At 34.4% G+C, this 15620-nt stretch overlaps 3 protein-coding genes across 3 annotated transcripts; 2 read left to right on the top strand and 1 right to left on the bottom strand.

Annotated features, from left to right (window-relative positions):
* Window positions 1-240: 240 nt before the first annotated feature.
* Window positions 241-4032, top strand: LOC113069476 (serine/threonine/tyrosine-interacting protein A-like). Its single transcript, XM_026242571.1, has 11 exons — window positions 241-455; window positions 1432-1464; window positions 1627-1680; window positions 1767-1864; window positions 1958-2018; window positions 2123-2159; window positions 2348-2387; window positions 2506-2556; window positions 2668-2740; window positions 2834-2927; window positions 3517-4032. Exons 1-11 carry the CDS (start codon window positions 396-398, stop codon window positions 3588-3590), a joined length of 675 nt encoding a protein of 224 aa, XP_026098356.1. The 5' UTR covers window positions 241-395; the 3' UTR covers window positions 3591-4032.
* Window positions 4033-4157: 125 nt separating this feature from the next.
* Window positions 4158-7210, bottom strand: LOC113069477 (glucosamine 6-phosphate N-acetyltransferase-like). The gene is made up of 6 exons (XM_026242572.1): window positions 7075-7210; window positions 6037-6200; window positions 5885-5947; window positions 5679-5806; window positions 5508-5569; window positions 4158-5363 (listed from the first exon to the last, which is right to left on the bottom strand). Exons 1-6 carry the CDS (start codon window positions 7146-7148, stop codon window positions 5216-5218), a joined length of 639 nt encoding a protein of 212 aa, XP_026098357.1. The 5' UTR covers window positions 7149-7210; the 3' UTR covers window positions 4158-5215.
* A 5510-nt stretch (window positions 7211-12720) lies between these two features.
* On the top strand, window positions 12721-15590 carry socs4 (suppressor of cytokine signaling 4). The gene is made up of 2 exons (XM_026242563.1): window positions 12721-12829; window positions 13564-15590. The coding sequence occupies exons 1-2, from the start codon at window positions 12721-12723 to the stop codon at window positions 14730-14732; spliced, it is 1278 nt and encodes a 425-aa protein (XP_026098348.1). The 3' UTR covers window positions 14733-15590.
* The last annotated feature ends 30 nt before the right edge of the window (window positions 15591-15620 follow it).

Genomic DNA, 15620 nt, shown 5'->3' on the forward strand with positions numbered 1-15620 from the left:
TTTTAAAATGACGTAAAATGTTTAGAATATATAAATAAAAACTTAAATAGGCTTAAAGTTTAAAAGGTGATTTTCACGTCAAAGACAACTTTAAAATTGATGTTGTTGAGAAAAGTCAGTAATAGTTTCTATCAACCTTGAGCTGTATTACAACTAAATATTGTGTTTTTTAATGTCAACAGATTAGCATTAAACCAAAACTGAAGTTTTTACTGTGATCGCTGTCTGACGTCAGCCGCTGTCGTGTCACGTGACCGCCCCAGGTGGAAGCAGCATGGCGTGCATGAGCGCGGAGCCCCTCCACAAACTCTACTTTATTTGCACTTAATTCGTCTTTATATTCAATCCAACAAAGGGGACGTGAACACATTGAAAGCTGGAATACCGCTCGCAGCATGGACGAAGGGAATAAACTCCAGTTCCCGTCCCTCCCAGCCGCCAAAGAAGAGCAGCTGGTATGTTATAAACATATTAGCGCAGTGCTAACAACTGCTGGATTACAGCCATTTTTCAATCTATCTGTTTCAAAGCAGCACATGTTTGACTAGTGTGTGTAAAAGCATGAATAAACACAGCAGTTTGAGCTGATATCTTTAATATATAATGAAGCTCTTTAATGAACTTGTTGCTCAGAGCAGTTAGCATGTGCATCCAGTAACATTAGCGGTGTACTAGAATAACAACATCTCAGAAGTCAAAGTCATGCATATCTCATTACAAAACACACCAAGCACAGTCAGGAAAAGTAGTATGGGTAGTATTTATTATGAGACTGGGGATAAAATCTGAGTAATCCGATAATTACTATGCTTAGCTGATTTTATTTGCTTTTATTTATGCTTTTAGACTTAATAAATCATTCATCACTTACTTGCTTAACGATACTTGAGTATATTAGTCAACTAAAAATATTTTAACCTGTTTAGTTGACAGTATGGTCTCCAGCCTCAAGACTTTTAATTTAAAGGAATAGTTCACCCAAAAAGTAAAATTTGCTGATAATTTACTCACACTAAGGTCATCCAAGATGTCGATGAGTTTGTTTCTTAATCAGAACAGATTTGGAGCAATGTAATATTACATCAATTGCTCATCAACGAATCCTTTGCAGTGCTGTCAGAATGAGAGCCCAAACAGCTGATAAAAACATAACAATGATCCACATGATTAAAGTCCTTTACTTTCAGAATCTATTTTGGTCTTAGTTGAACATTAATATTACATAAGTGATTAAGTGAAAAAGTAAATCTTGTTTATAAACATCTGTCAAATGGATTATTGATCTAGTCTTGATCATATGGAGATGCTAATAATAAGGGGTTTTATTCCTGTGTTGTGCTTCAGTTTATGATTCTATAGGTGCGATAATGCTATTACTGTAAGAATGCTTGTAAAAACTGATAATTAAATTTTTTAATCTAATTTCTGCAGGACTGGGCATATCCAATGAGGAGAGAGATGCAGGTGAGTGATGATAAACAAACTTAGACATTTTTTTCCCACCAGCTTAAATATAATTTTTCTTAGTTTTTATATTTGTTGAGTCAAAATCCAAATAAACACATTTCATGGCTCATTCTCAACAAATTATCACTTTTACTAAAACTGTCTGATGTCATGATTTAGGAAATCCTCCCAGGCTTGTTTCTTGGCCCTTATTCAGCTGCTATGAAGAGTAAGGTACTGTAGAGATGATCTGTTCTTGGCATCTTGATGAAAGTTATTTATGCCTGGGGTTTCCTGTAATTATTCATCTTCTCTTTCAGCTCTCAATGCTGGAGAAGCAGGGGATAACTCACATTGTGTGTGTCAGACAAGACATTGAGGCCAACTTTATAAAGCCAAACTTTCCTCATAAATTTAGGTATTTTGATTTCTGGTTTGTTCTATGTGGCACTTCAGTATAATAAAGCTCCACTATTTCTAAAAGCTAATTTACTTTTTTACTTGAATATAGGTACCTTGTTTTAGATATAGCAGATAACCCTGTGGAGAATATTATTAGATATTTCCCAATGGTAAGCCGACTTTCTAATTTCTTTTATAAATTGTATATTATTAATACATTATTTGGTGTGCGATCCTTTTATCTAATTATGATAACCTGTTTTTCTCTTTATAGACTAAAGAATTTATTGATGGATGTTTAGAGACGGGGGGTAATGAATGTTTCTCCATATTGATCTCTATTTTTAATACTAAATGTAGCACTTTTTCTGTTCTGATCCTGGGTAAAAATACGTTTTTTTGTAAAGAAAATGGATTGTCATTGTCGGTAACGTTAATTTTATTTACTTATTGTATCTCATCCAATTTGTGATATATCTTGCTCATTTTTGTGTTGCAGGAAAGGCACTTGTTCATGGAAATGCAGGGATATCAAGAAGGTATGCTAAAACTAAAGTCCATAATCATCTTTTATTAAAGGTTATTAAAACAATGGTCTTTTAACTGTCTTTTGATTTAATTTTATATAATTCATTTGAATATCTTTTTTCCTCCCAGTGCTGCCTTAGTTATTGCCTACCTTATGGAGACATTTGGTGTGAAATACAGGTAATATTATTAGTGGAGAAACAGTTAATGCATGTCCAAAAATATGAATACATAATAATATGGTTTGTCTTGGAAGTTTGCAGATGGTGTCATATATTTACTTTCTTACAGGGATGCGTTTAGTCATGTACAGGAGAGACGATTTTGCATTAATCCCAATGTAGGCTTTGTTCATCAGCTACAGGTATGATTTCAAAGTAATCTCAGCATTAAGTGCTATAGCTGCTTTATATACATGTACACATAATAAATGGATGTTCTTTCCATTTTCGTCAAGGAATATGAAGCAATATATCTTGCAAAGCTTACCATCAAGATGATGTCACCCATCCAGTTGGGCAGGTCTTTCTCCATCCAAGCTGGGATGCCAGGTAAGAGAACATTATTTTATGGCTAGACACTCAGTTTGTGAATATATTGTTTCTAATAGTGATGCATAGTATATTGGTACCATACATCAGTTATCAGCTGATGTTTTATTTTCTTCTTTTTTTTTATCATCAATATTGTATATTTAAGTGTATTGCTCATTGAGATTTCCTTTGCCGTTAAAAATTAATCTTTAAAAACACTTACAATATAATAATACTGTTAATTATTTAGCGATTTTCAAAATGAATATTCATTTTTCATAATGATGTAATGCCTCAATTCACTTTTTCTTTTTTTTATCTTGATAAAATAGTGCAGAATTAAATCTCTCGCTTATAGCTCGTACTCAAATGGTCCATTTTTTATTTTTTGCATTGTGAATCTGCTTTTATTCTTGTCTCCTTTTGATTAATGGTTATGTTAGTAATTCATTTGTTAGTCACTTTGGTTAAAAGCATCTGCTAGATGAATAAATGTGCATATAAAATTATGATGATAAATAACTGGCCTAATTGTAATAACTGAGATCTGTAATTTCTACTTTAGTAATGTATGGCAGTTTCTAATATCATCCGTCTTTCCCTACAGGAAGTCTAAAGCGAACACTAGAAGAGGATGAAGATTTCGGGAGTATGCAAGTTACAGCAGCACAAAATGGATAGGCTTTACTAAAAAAAAGTGCTTTACCACAGTGGACTTTTCTTTTTACATTTTTATTGGGATTAAAAATGTAAATATTTGTACAGGGGTTGGGAGGGAGAGACTGCTCCTCGTGACCTTTGGAGCTGGGGAAGATTTGATATTTTTTTCTTTTTCCTTTTTGAGCTATATGCACTGAAATATTTTGCAGTTTTATAGTATTTAAAGCATTTTGCATTTGCAGCGGGACAGTATTGCAATAATGCACTTTTGATACTTGAATTACTGTTATTTGGGTTGGGGATCAAAGAATGGGACTGTCACTGCCGTAGAAATGAAATGGTAGGATGAATCAGTTTTGAAAAGCTAGGATGTAAATTGTGAAATGAATTCAGACTGAGGTAAGGAAAGATGCGTTTGCCATAGAATTACCACCGCACTGCTCAATAAAAGATGGCTACTTTATATCTTGTGTTTTTTTTTTATTCTTATCAATTTCCGGTGTAAAGATATGACCGTTTATGACAGGACTGTTGGGTGTGGATAGATTTAGAACATTAATCCAGTTTCACTGAAATACATATATAAACTTGAGATTTATCACTGATTTTTAATAGAACATTTGTCATTCAATGGTTTTACATCCATTTTAAAATATAACCGTTATAAAATCACAAATAGCATCACTGCCACATGTTTAGCTGTTGATTGACAGATGAGACAAAAGCATTTGAATGCCGCCTATCAGTGAAAATACAAAAATAAAGGCATTTAGTTTACAAAGATATGCTTTCATTGCATCAGGATGTATTTTAAAATAATTTATTTCCCTTTATCTAAGTTTTACATATAACTAATGATTATCACCAGTGGCTAAGACTGAAGCCAAAATTAAGAAAATACATGAGCATAATAAATAATAAACCTTCATTCTATTTCTGTCTCTATGTTCAAGATGAGTACCTGCATGAGAAAGTAAAATAAGTTCAAACTGTTTCAATACGGCTTTCATAGTTAGAACTCACTTAGAGAATGAGAAATGTGAACTGAGTTTTGGTATTTTAAAAAGAAAAAAGCACAGCATTAACATATTAAAAAGAGGGAAATATGCCTCAAACAGTTTTGTAAAGAGTGTATCAGGAAACAAAATAGGTTGTTTTCCCTCTTAAAAAACGGTATAGAAATCTTTACATTAGAAAACATTCAAGTATGCAAGCCCTTCATCTATAAAACAAAATGTTGTCTTTTCTCTCAGACAGGCCACAGTGATTCTTCTTGTGGCTGACGATGTAAACCACAAATTCAGTATATGATTTGAACTGTATTCTGTTTCTATAGTAAGTTAAGTTAAGCGAAATCATTTTAAATAGAAAACTGAACAACTTTCAAAGTAAGAGCTTGATGTTGACTGCGGACATTTAAAAATGCTCATGAATATGCACATTGTTCTGGTTCGTAGTGAATTCAAAATGCTCATTTCAAAATATTTTGTTATTGTGACAACTTGTCACCCAATTATCAAGTTTTTCTTCTTTTTTTTGCTGGCTAAAAAAGGTGCAAGTTCGAGGTAGTCCGATCTCAGACAAACAATAGAACAGAGTAAGAGTTCTAAAGCAAACATTCTGTGATGTTCAAGATTCTTTTGGAATCAGTCAAAGAACCGGCACTGCATGTAAGTCTCATCTGAAGCGGAGTAGCCAAACTTCTTATAAAACTCCACATTTTTCGGCGCACACTCCAGTGTTACTTTGTAGCACTGCAATTTTTTGCTGAGGAGAGTCAATGTTGATACCAACCTAAACACATACAAAAAGTAATATGTTCAAGATGCTTAGTTCTGATACAGATATGTTGAAAGAAAATACAGTATTCATGAATATACACTTTATGAAACTCATGATTAAAACTATTGTAAAAGTGTTTCTAAAAACCAAACTCACAGTTTTCCAAGCTGTTTCCCTCTGCATACGTCACTCACAACCACTTCTTCCACACGCCCCCTCTACCCAGACAAAAAAAAAAAAAATATTATATAAAATTTGCACTATGAAAATACAGAAATTTAAAATATATGCATTTAAAATCAAATAATTAAATATTAAGTACGTTACCTTTGCACAAGCATGGATAAATTTGTGCTCTATGATGAGTGTTGCTGTGGCAACAATTTGTCCAAGGTTTGTGTCTTCCACCACTATCACATAATAGTCGCCAGATTTCTTCATATGCTCAAAATTTGCTAAAGACAAAAAAAGTGAGTATCTTATACTGGGAGATTAAGAACTGTGGGGTGTTTTGCATTAGGAACATACAGTACCTTTGAACTGTTCTTCTGTGACATCCCCAGCCACTGTGAGCTGTGATAAGACCTTATAGAAGCCTAAAAAGGTGTAAAGACCAACATAGGTTTATCATGATTGTTTGAAAAACTGAGCATGAGTGGACCGAGTGCTGAATGGGAAGCAGTACCTCTGTCTAGGTCAGCAGTACAGAGAGGACGGAGGACCAGACCTTCTCCGGGCTGAGAGGGAGAAATAGGGGGCGAGAAGGAGACCGTGTTGCTGCTCCAGTCCAGCTCTTTAAGCAGAGAAGGATCAAACAGGGGAGTCTCGTCGAGCAACATTCCAGAGGCCCTATAATCAAATTACATTTTACTCTATACGAATTTATCATCAATCAGGAATCCCTGGCAATAAATGTGAAATGGCGACAATTTATTTGGACTTTGATCATTTAAACATTTACAATTCAAAGTCAAACGTCTTTTGTCGTAGTACGTTATAATAACTAATACTTGAACCATAAAAACCATAAATAAACATAGACTGTAATAAAATAATAATAATACAAATTTAATTTATATCTAATTTTAATTCAGCTAGCTGCCATGGAAACATTTTTCATTTTCGTTAAGTTTAACTTCATTAAAATAGTTTAATTTAAATTAGTAAATTAAAATAATACTGAAAAAAGTATAAAATCAGAATAAAACTAATATCAATTAAATATATATATATATATATATATATATATATATATATATATATATATATATAATATTATTATATACACACACAAATGAATACATTTATTAATTAAAACAATAATAGTATTTTAATGATAGGTGTGTTATTATTACAAACCAAAAATCCTGAAGTATGACATAGTATAACGTCCTCTGCGTTTTTGAAGAAAATAATTTATTTAAAGTGTTAAAGAGCACAAAATAATCTCAAAGCAGTTTATGGCAGCCCTTAATAATAAAGGCAAAGGTCACAATGCCGCGTAGAAGGTACAGAATATTAAGTCCAGGAATTGATTAGATTCATTTCATATTTTTATTTCAATCTGCTGTTCCCTGGGGAACGAAATCAACCTCCATTCTCAATCTGTTAATTCCCAAAATCCCATCCGTAACGCTATGTTCAATCAAATGTCAACAGAGCTTGCGATCAAATTGTATTAGATCCATGTATCCTATCTAAGATCAATTTGTCATTTACTTACGGAGACATATGGATATTGACCGCTTGAATGAATCCAGTTACAGAGATCTTCAGTTCAGTGTTTCTGCATGACATACACACTTCCTCCTGCGTTATTATTTTTTTCCACCAACATGATAAGACCCGCCCTCCATCCAATCACCGTTTGTTGAATGTTAGGTTTCGTTTTTAACGACGTTTCAATTGTCCAGTCACAGACTAGATAGATCAAATAAAGGGCGGAGCTTGTCGCTCCCTCCTCCCTCTGTCTGCGTGCGTGGAATATGACGTGGCGATGCGCTTAACGAGGGCGCGGTGGCGCAATGACGTCCGTGTCCGTCTTGGAAAAGCTGTTCCGCTTGATAAACATCAAGTTTACAAGCGAGTTCTGTAAGCTTAGATTTGTTGAATATGAAAACCTAACACTGTCTGTTAAATTGAAATCAAAAGGTGCCTGCCACTGTTCAAACTCTCACCAAACCATTTCTATGGCAAATTCCTATTTTTTTTAGTTGCATTTTTTGTACCACAGTAACATTATTATCCTTTGACAAATTGATATGGAATTTATGTGAATACAACGCAACTTTTTTATTATTGTAAAAAGAAAAATTTGCCTATATTAAGCTATATATAGTGTTTAAGGATATTAATGATTGCTTGACTAAAATAAATGTTAAAATGTATACATTGCTTTAAATTTTTTTTAAATAAAATAAAATAAAACATTATTTTGAACAGTGGTTAGAAAGATTAGTGGTCTTGTTACTATCTAGTTTTAAATGACTGCTTTTTAGTGTCCTGTATTGCAGGGGTTAACTCAGCCATTCTAACCAGCAAAACCTTGACCCCTGGGTTTCTTGTCTTGACTTCTTCTAAGGACAGGCTGTGTAAACTGCATACTCAGACATACTCAGCAGCAGTTACTGGAATCCATCTCTCTTCCTTCTATTATTGATTTTCTTAAGTGTCTAAACAAAAAATTAATAATCTTTCCGAATGTTTTTAAGTAACTTCCAATAGATATCTCTTCCGGATATGAGTATACAGAAAGAAATTTGAGATGAAAACACCTTCCAATGATCCCAAGTCACATCCATGTACCCGCACTGTGAGCATTTAAATGTCAAAACAGACCACAAAGAAATAAGAAATACAATCTCTCTCTCTCTTGCTCTCTCTCTCTCTCTCTCTCTCTCTCTATAGCATTCTGTATATGTATATATAGCCTATATATATATATATATATATATATATATATATATATATATATATATATATATATATATATATATATATATATATATACAGTACATTAATAGATTTGTCTTATTTTAAGAATGCCCTCCTGAAAATTTTAATAAATTTAATTAGCAAACAAATGAGCAAATAAGCCTTAAGGATGTGCCTTGTCAATATGTAATTAATTTCAAACAAAATTAGCAAACAAGGCTTATTGGCACGGCTTGTCAATGGTGCACACGTTTAATGAAATAATGATGGTATGAAGACAAAGCACTTGTGACATTAGTAATTCCATAATGTCTCTCTTGTTACTGCTTAAAATGCTGCAGGAAAACCCTTAATAAGCTCAATAACTAGCATGAAAAGGGAAGCAGAGAGACAGCAGGTATTGAATGAAGCTTGCAGGAAATAGGGAGGCTGAGAGCAAATGCCTGCAGAAAGCTGATATAGTTCACGTGACTAAACCATGGATCTTTACATTGAGTGGAAGATACAAATCATGGAAATGCAGTCTGTTTGTCTATAATAACTGTACATGGACAGAAAAAGGAGACAGAAAAAAATTGGCCTTAACATTATACACAATAACATGTTTATTAAAATAGACCAAAATTGTATTCTTGTCCAGTTTTATGTTAAAATTATGTTTAAGGACAAATTGGTAGTGAAACTAGAAGCAATCATAAAAAATAAAAAAAAAGAATATAAAAAAACAAAAAAACTTCATAATATACAATAGCAGGTTTTTGGAAAAACTAGATTAAGTGGCAAGAGGACTATATTTTAAATTAATTAAATTAAAACTAATTCAGTTCCTCAAACTTAGTAATTAAAATAACCCATGTAAGTTATTTAATACATTTACAATACAGAATTTCAAAACAACAAACAATTAAACAGAAAAACTAGCTTTGTTTTGATTGGTTATTTTTAATGTGTTGCTGTGGTTGTTTGGTTGCTAGGGTGTTGTTGCATATAGGCTCAAGTTAAGAAGTGCAAAATCCCTGTAATATTGAACATTGCTTGACGTCAAATGGGTTTCCCAAATACTTCACAGTCTGCAATTGGTCAGTCAAACAGAAAACCCGCCTCTTAACTTATGGTTGAGCCCATAATATATTGATATATTGAGCAATGTTTTGATAGCACCATGGAAGCAAATCAAAATGCAGATGCTTTAGATGTCTCTGTATTAGAGTTGCTAATTATTTTATGTTGAAAAACTACACATTTTACTTTAAATAATGTATCAATAATGTATTCAAGCAATTTGATTTCTGTCAAAGCACCATCACTAACCTGTTATTGGCAAAGAAATGTATATTTAAAAATTAACTAAATTCAAACTTATTATATCTCTAAAGTAGAACTGAACCTAATTCAGTAATAAAAATTAAAAAGCATTTGCAGTACAGAATTGCAAAAATGAGCATAACTAGCAACCACATGTAGAGAATGTTCTTAAATGTGTTGCTAGGGTGTTCTAGGTGGTTGCTAAGTGGTTGCTTTCTGGCTAAAGTGAAATGTGTAAAATGTCTGAGATTAAAGTACTAAAATGTTTGTCTTCAAACAGACTTCCAAACACTATAAGCCATTGGTCGATCAAAAGAAGATAACCCCGCCTACAACTATTGGTTGAGCCAGTGTCACTATGTTGGGCTGAGCTGCAAAACAAATAGAGTAATGTATAGTGCTATAGGGACAAATCAGTTTGCAAATACTTTACTCACTTGTCTGCATATTTGATAGTTTTTAAACATTTAAAATGGACACACTTTGATTTTCAAACAGCTTATAGCAAACCCAGTCTCCCTCAAAGCACCATAACACAGACAAACACTACCAAGAGCACCTCAGCTGCAACAGCCATTACAGAAGCAGTCCAGATACTAATACAGATCAATGGAGAGAACATGAACACAAGAGCCATGGAGCCAGAGACTTCCTGCTGATTTAATTACAGACTTTCCATCACTCAAAGAGCCACCGTTCTGAAGCAACATCATTGCATCTACACTTGAATAATGGTCATGCGATATTATCGGCCAGACACACTGCAAACCAGTGCAGACAATGGAATCATTACGGCTGCAGGAGTCTTTTACTGAGAGCCTTAAACTTCTGTATTATCATAAACATGTCTTTAGGGAGGTGTCGAGACTGTACACTGAAAAAAAGTGCTCATATAATGAATGAAGAATGAAGCTTGTGGGCTTAGTCTTACAAATTTGACAACACAATTAACTGAAAAATTCATGATGTCCATGGTTGCTCTGCTGCGCATCAGATCGATAGCACAGTAATAGCTGGCATATCTTGGCAAGGTTCCCTCTTTTTGATAAACTGTGCCATGTTAATGGCCATACTGAGTTACTGTCCTCTTTCTGCTTAAAGATGATTTCTCTCGCTAGCAGACAGATATACAGTAGCCTACAGATTTGTGCACATATCACGTATGTGATACAGGAGATTCTTCTCCCTGTTGTCTGATCCTGTTACTTCTTCCAGCTATGCATGCTTCACTTCTGCCCTGTGTGGTCTGGTAGGCCTCCAAATTTAGTCCGAGTATATTACAATTCTGGTAATTCATGGGGCAGGAAGGTTAGAAATGATACTGTCTGCCAAGTGATAAAATTCACTGTAAAAATAAACTTTGAAATGATAAAGAAAAGTAAATAATGCTGAATAATGTCAATTATTTATTGCAACTTTTTTTGTAATTTCTGGAATGCATGTAATGCGCCGTAATACACACACACACACACACATTACAGTAGTGTTTGACAGTTTTCCTCACTTAGAATATTGCAATGTTGATATGTTGAGATATGTTGTTTCTTTACTTAAAATTATAAAGTTATCTGATTTTGTGTGTGTGTGAGCTTGTTTATGTGGTTAACAAGGACACAAATTTGTATAATGACATATATGACACAGGTATTACAATGAGGAGGTGGTTTATGAGGACATTTTTAGTATCCCCGTAATTTAAAACGCTTATAAATCATACAGAATTAGTTATTTTGAAAATCCAAAAATGCACAAAGTTTCGAGGGTTAGGTGTAGGGTTGGGGTAGGGCAATAGAAAATACAGTTTGTACAGAATAAAACCCATTACGCCTATGGAGAGTCCCCATAAACCACATATACCAACATGTGTGTGTGTGTGTGTTTCATGTAGCAAGTGTTGGGTCTGTTTGTGGAATCGAAGATATTTTGAAGAATGTTGATAACCAAACATTTATTGGATTGAAAAAATAAAAAAATCGATGGCTACCAGCAACTGATTGGTTATTAATATTTCTCAAAATGTTTTCTGTTGTGTTCAACAGTTTGGAATAACATGAGGGTGAGATTTATGACAATTTATACTTTTTAAGGTCTGTTAATTCCACAAGAAGGGAAAAGAATATTATAAGAGAAAGGACTGAATACAACAGTTCTTTATTGTTCTGACATCTGTAAGACAAGAAAGGGGGTTAAGTGGAACAACTGAATCATTTGTGCCTCTACACATTGATCGGATCAACCACTTTTAACAGATCGCAGGAGAATTCATCTCTTAATTTCTTGAAAGCCATCCTGCTGGGCTCACACACTTAAGAGAGAGAGAGAGACACTGATTACAGTGCAAATGTAAGAAAACAAGTTGCACAGCGTTCTTCTGAATAATTCATAGCTATACAGTAGCCTGCCTGTGATATTAAATAAATGAGAGTAAAATATTTTAACATTTCAGAATGACATCACCTAATGACTTCACAGCCATAATGAATTATTGAATTTATTTTGTAATCCATTTAGCAGGCGGGAATTGCATGATATTACTCTTAATATTTGATACTTTCTGGGTGATACCTTGAATGGACTCCATGACCACCATCTGAAATGGGTGTCTAAAATTGCCTTTGTGCTTGCAAATGTTTGCCGGATGTTCCCAAATTAAAGTAGGGCAGATATCACTCAATAAATCAATGAGGTAGAGCTCTCAGTGTCTGTTCAGAGATTTCCCATTTCCTTCCTAACAAGGTTGCCCTCTTAAATAGATGTCCGTTATTATTGACTAATTACATTTAGCTCATTGATTCATTGATGTTCAGTCAAAGTTCACAGTAAGAGCTAATACATTTGAAAAGATTTTAATGTTGTGGGTGTTTGGCTTATTGAATGGATAGACACATTTTTGCACTTATTTTGCAAGTAAAATATAATATAACAGCTATAATAGACATGATAGCCTAATACTCATATAGATTATACATCCTATACTCATTTAAAATTCTCAATGTCATTTCTTCAGGACAGCATATTCATCGTTGGATATGATAGGTTAACTGTCCATTGACAAAAGTACCCCTTCCATCCAGTGAAGGGCAAGTATTCCTCTGAGGAATTGATACTTGAGAGGTTTTAAATAGGAGGGATGTGCTTCCTCCCTTCAGTTCATGCCGAGCTCTCACTGCACAAACTTCTAGCATGGAAACATTCATTACTCCTCTGTGAGGACATCAGATTTTCCATCCATTTTGAAGGTAGGATACATTTGGATTTTATTCATATAAAAGATATTAAAAAGGCAGGGATTTTTTTTTTTTTTGTCAAGTTATATTGTATCTGTCTGTTACTTGTAGTATATAGTTGTGATATGGAGTAACATACAAAGTATATCCTTAGCACAGATGATCTGTATATAATATAATATAGTATATAGTTATTTATTATTTCTATTTATTTAAAAATTGCATAAACATACTGCACTCAAAAAAAATACACATTACACAAATAGAAGTAATTAATGTATAAATAGAAAAATTCAAGTGTCCTAAAACATTTGATAATGCATACTATATTTAGGTAGTTCTATTTTTTATTATAATTAATAAATGTAATATACTGTATAATATATTTAATTAAATTTGAAACTAAAAATACTAAATGTTAATTGAATTAAGTAAATTAAAATAACGAAATCAAGTCAATTATTATTTTCATTTAAATTATAATTGCATGCGTGTGTGTTGTTTTCTGGAACACATTCTTCTTTCTCATTTTTCATATAAAATAATGTGTTCCTCTAATTAGAAACATATCAATAGAATCATGTTCATTTCCTGAAAAATCAACATAAAAATGTTATTTGGTAAAGTGCATAAATATATGCTGTATTAATAAATTTTATTATATTTGTACTAAAATAGCATTAATATTATTAGTATTCTTCATGTTTTTCTTTGCCAATCTTGATTTATTTTTAAATTCTGTGCAGCAATTTTCCAAAAAGGGCCTACAGCAATGTCAGAGAGGAAGCCCAAAAACGCAGATACACGTCCCAAGAACCTGAGGAGCTGGAGCGCTGATAGTTACATCCGCAGTATTAAAAAGCGCTCCCGTGGATCACATCATGAGACAGCGTCCAGAGAGGAAGAGGGGGAGGGAACAGACGACCAGACTGTACGCTCTGCTTCTAGTCCTCGTAGACGTCGAGAGCGAAAGTGCAGCTGTACGATCCCTGGAGAAACGGATCCAGACTCTCCTTGCAGGAAAGCCCTGTCCCGCCGGTCTCTGAGGCAGAAGTTTCAAGACGCCGTTGGCCAGTGTCTCCCTCTTCGCAATCACCACCACCACCATCACCACCAGTCTGGATCCTCACGTCCATTCTCCGTCCTTCTTTGGTCCAAACGGAAGATTCATGTGTCCGAGCTCATGGAGGACAAGTGTCCGTTTTCTCCGAAATCCGAATTGGCTCAGTGTTGGCATCTGATCAAGAAGCATGGCACTCACACAAAACCTTCTTTAAGCATTGAAACCGAACCCAAAGGCCCCTTGTTATCCTCTTCTCCTCCAAAGCTCATTTCATGGGAAGAGATCAGCTCTACTGGGGCTTCTAGTCTGGATGACTGGGATCCGTCTTTAGCACATGGAGACACTGAGTGCTGCGCCCACACTGACTACATCCTGGTTCCTGATCTGCTTCAGATCAACAACAGCCCTTGTTATTGGGGTGTCCTGGATCGTTTTGAAGCTGAGCAGCTTTTGGAAGGGCAACCAGAGGGGACTTTTCTGCTCCGAGACTCTGCTCAGGATGAATACCTCTTCTCAGTTAGCTTCAGACGCTATAGCCGCTCCCTCCATGCTCGAATAGAGCAAAACGGGAAGCGCTTTAGTTTTGATGGCCGTGACCCTTGTATGTACAGAGATTCCAGTGTCACAGGCCTGTTGAAGCACTACAGTGACCCGGCCACATGCCTATTTTTTGAGCCTCTTCTCTCTCGCCCACTATCTAGGAACTTTCCTTTCTCTCTGCAGCACATGTGCAGAGCGGTCATTTGTAGCTGTACAACATATCAGGGCATTGACACCTTGCCTTTACCCTACAGTTTGAGACACTTCCTTAGGCAATACCACTATAGATGCAATGGAGCTTGTGCTGTTTGAAAACTGTGACGGAAGTGAGACAAAACTACATGTTGCTTGATTTGACAGACTGAAAGGCACAATAAATGTATTCAACACAATATAGTGGAGGTAGTTAACATGCAGCACAAAAACTGTTTATGTTTCTAATGCAGTTTTGTGAAAACCAAAGATATGCAAGGCATCAGTTGACATTTCTATACTATTAGGCCTAAGTGTTTTTTGGGCCGATTTTCTACTAGGATATGTGGATTCTCATCTGTTAGTATACTTTATTTACTTATACTTTATTTATACAAAAGTATGCAATATAAAGTTCTGTGCCCTAGATATTTACGATAAAACAGTAAATTAATTGAATTAATGGATCCTTTTCACATTTCTCAGAGGCGGAAGTCGTCATAATCGATTAAACTTTAGGAGTTGTGAACAGGAGATGATGGCAAAACATTTTGTTCTCCTATTTACTGTAAATCCACGACAGCTTTTCCACGATTTTCCAAAAATAATGAAAAAATATAAAGAGATTTTTTAAAAGCAATCAGAAGAGAGAGTGATGTCAATTTTGCCGCCACTTGCTTTGTTGTTTTTTGGAACACTCTCACAGAATTTTTTTTTTACCACCGAGTGAATAGGCTATAACACAAAGTGATATATATATCACTATATATGTGTATATATATATATCTAGATGGCTTGTTAATACCTGTGCAAACGTCATGCGTCATGACATAATGTTGCTTCATCTAGTGACAGTTTTTCCTACTAACCAGACACCACTAGATGGCATACTTGTAAAACTGACTTGACACTTTCTAACTGCTATAGTATCTGTCTTGTATTTTAGAACTAAAAGGTGCCTAAATCTGTTTTTGTTTGAGATGCAAAACCTTGTCAGTATATTATTTG

The sequence above is a fragment of the Carassius auratus genome, unplaced genomic scaffold (assembly GCF_003368295.1).
Source record: "Carassius auratus strain Wakin unplaced genomic scaffold, ASM336829v1 scaf_tig00001658, whole genome shotgun sequence".
Taxonomy (NCBI): domain Eukaryota; kingdom Metazoa; phylum Chordata; class Actinopteri; order Cypriniformes; family Cyprinidae; genus Carassius; species Carassius auratus.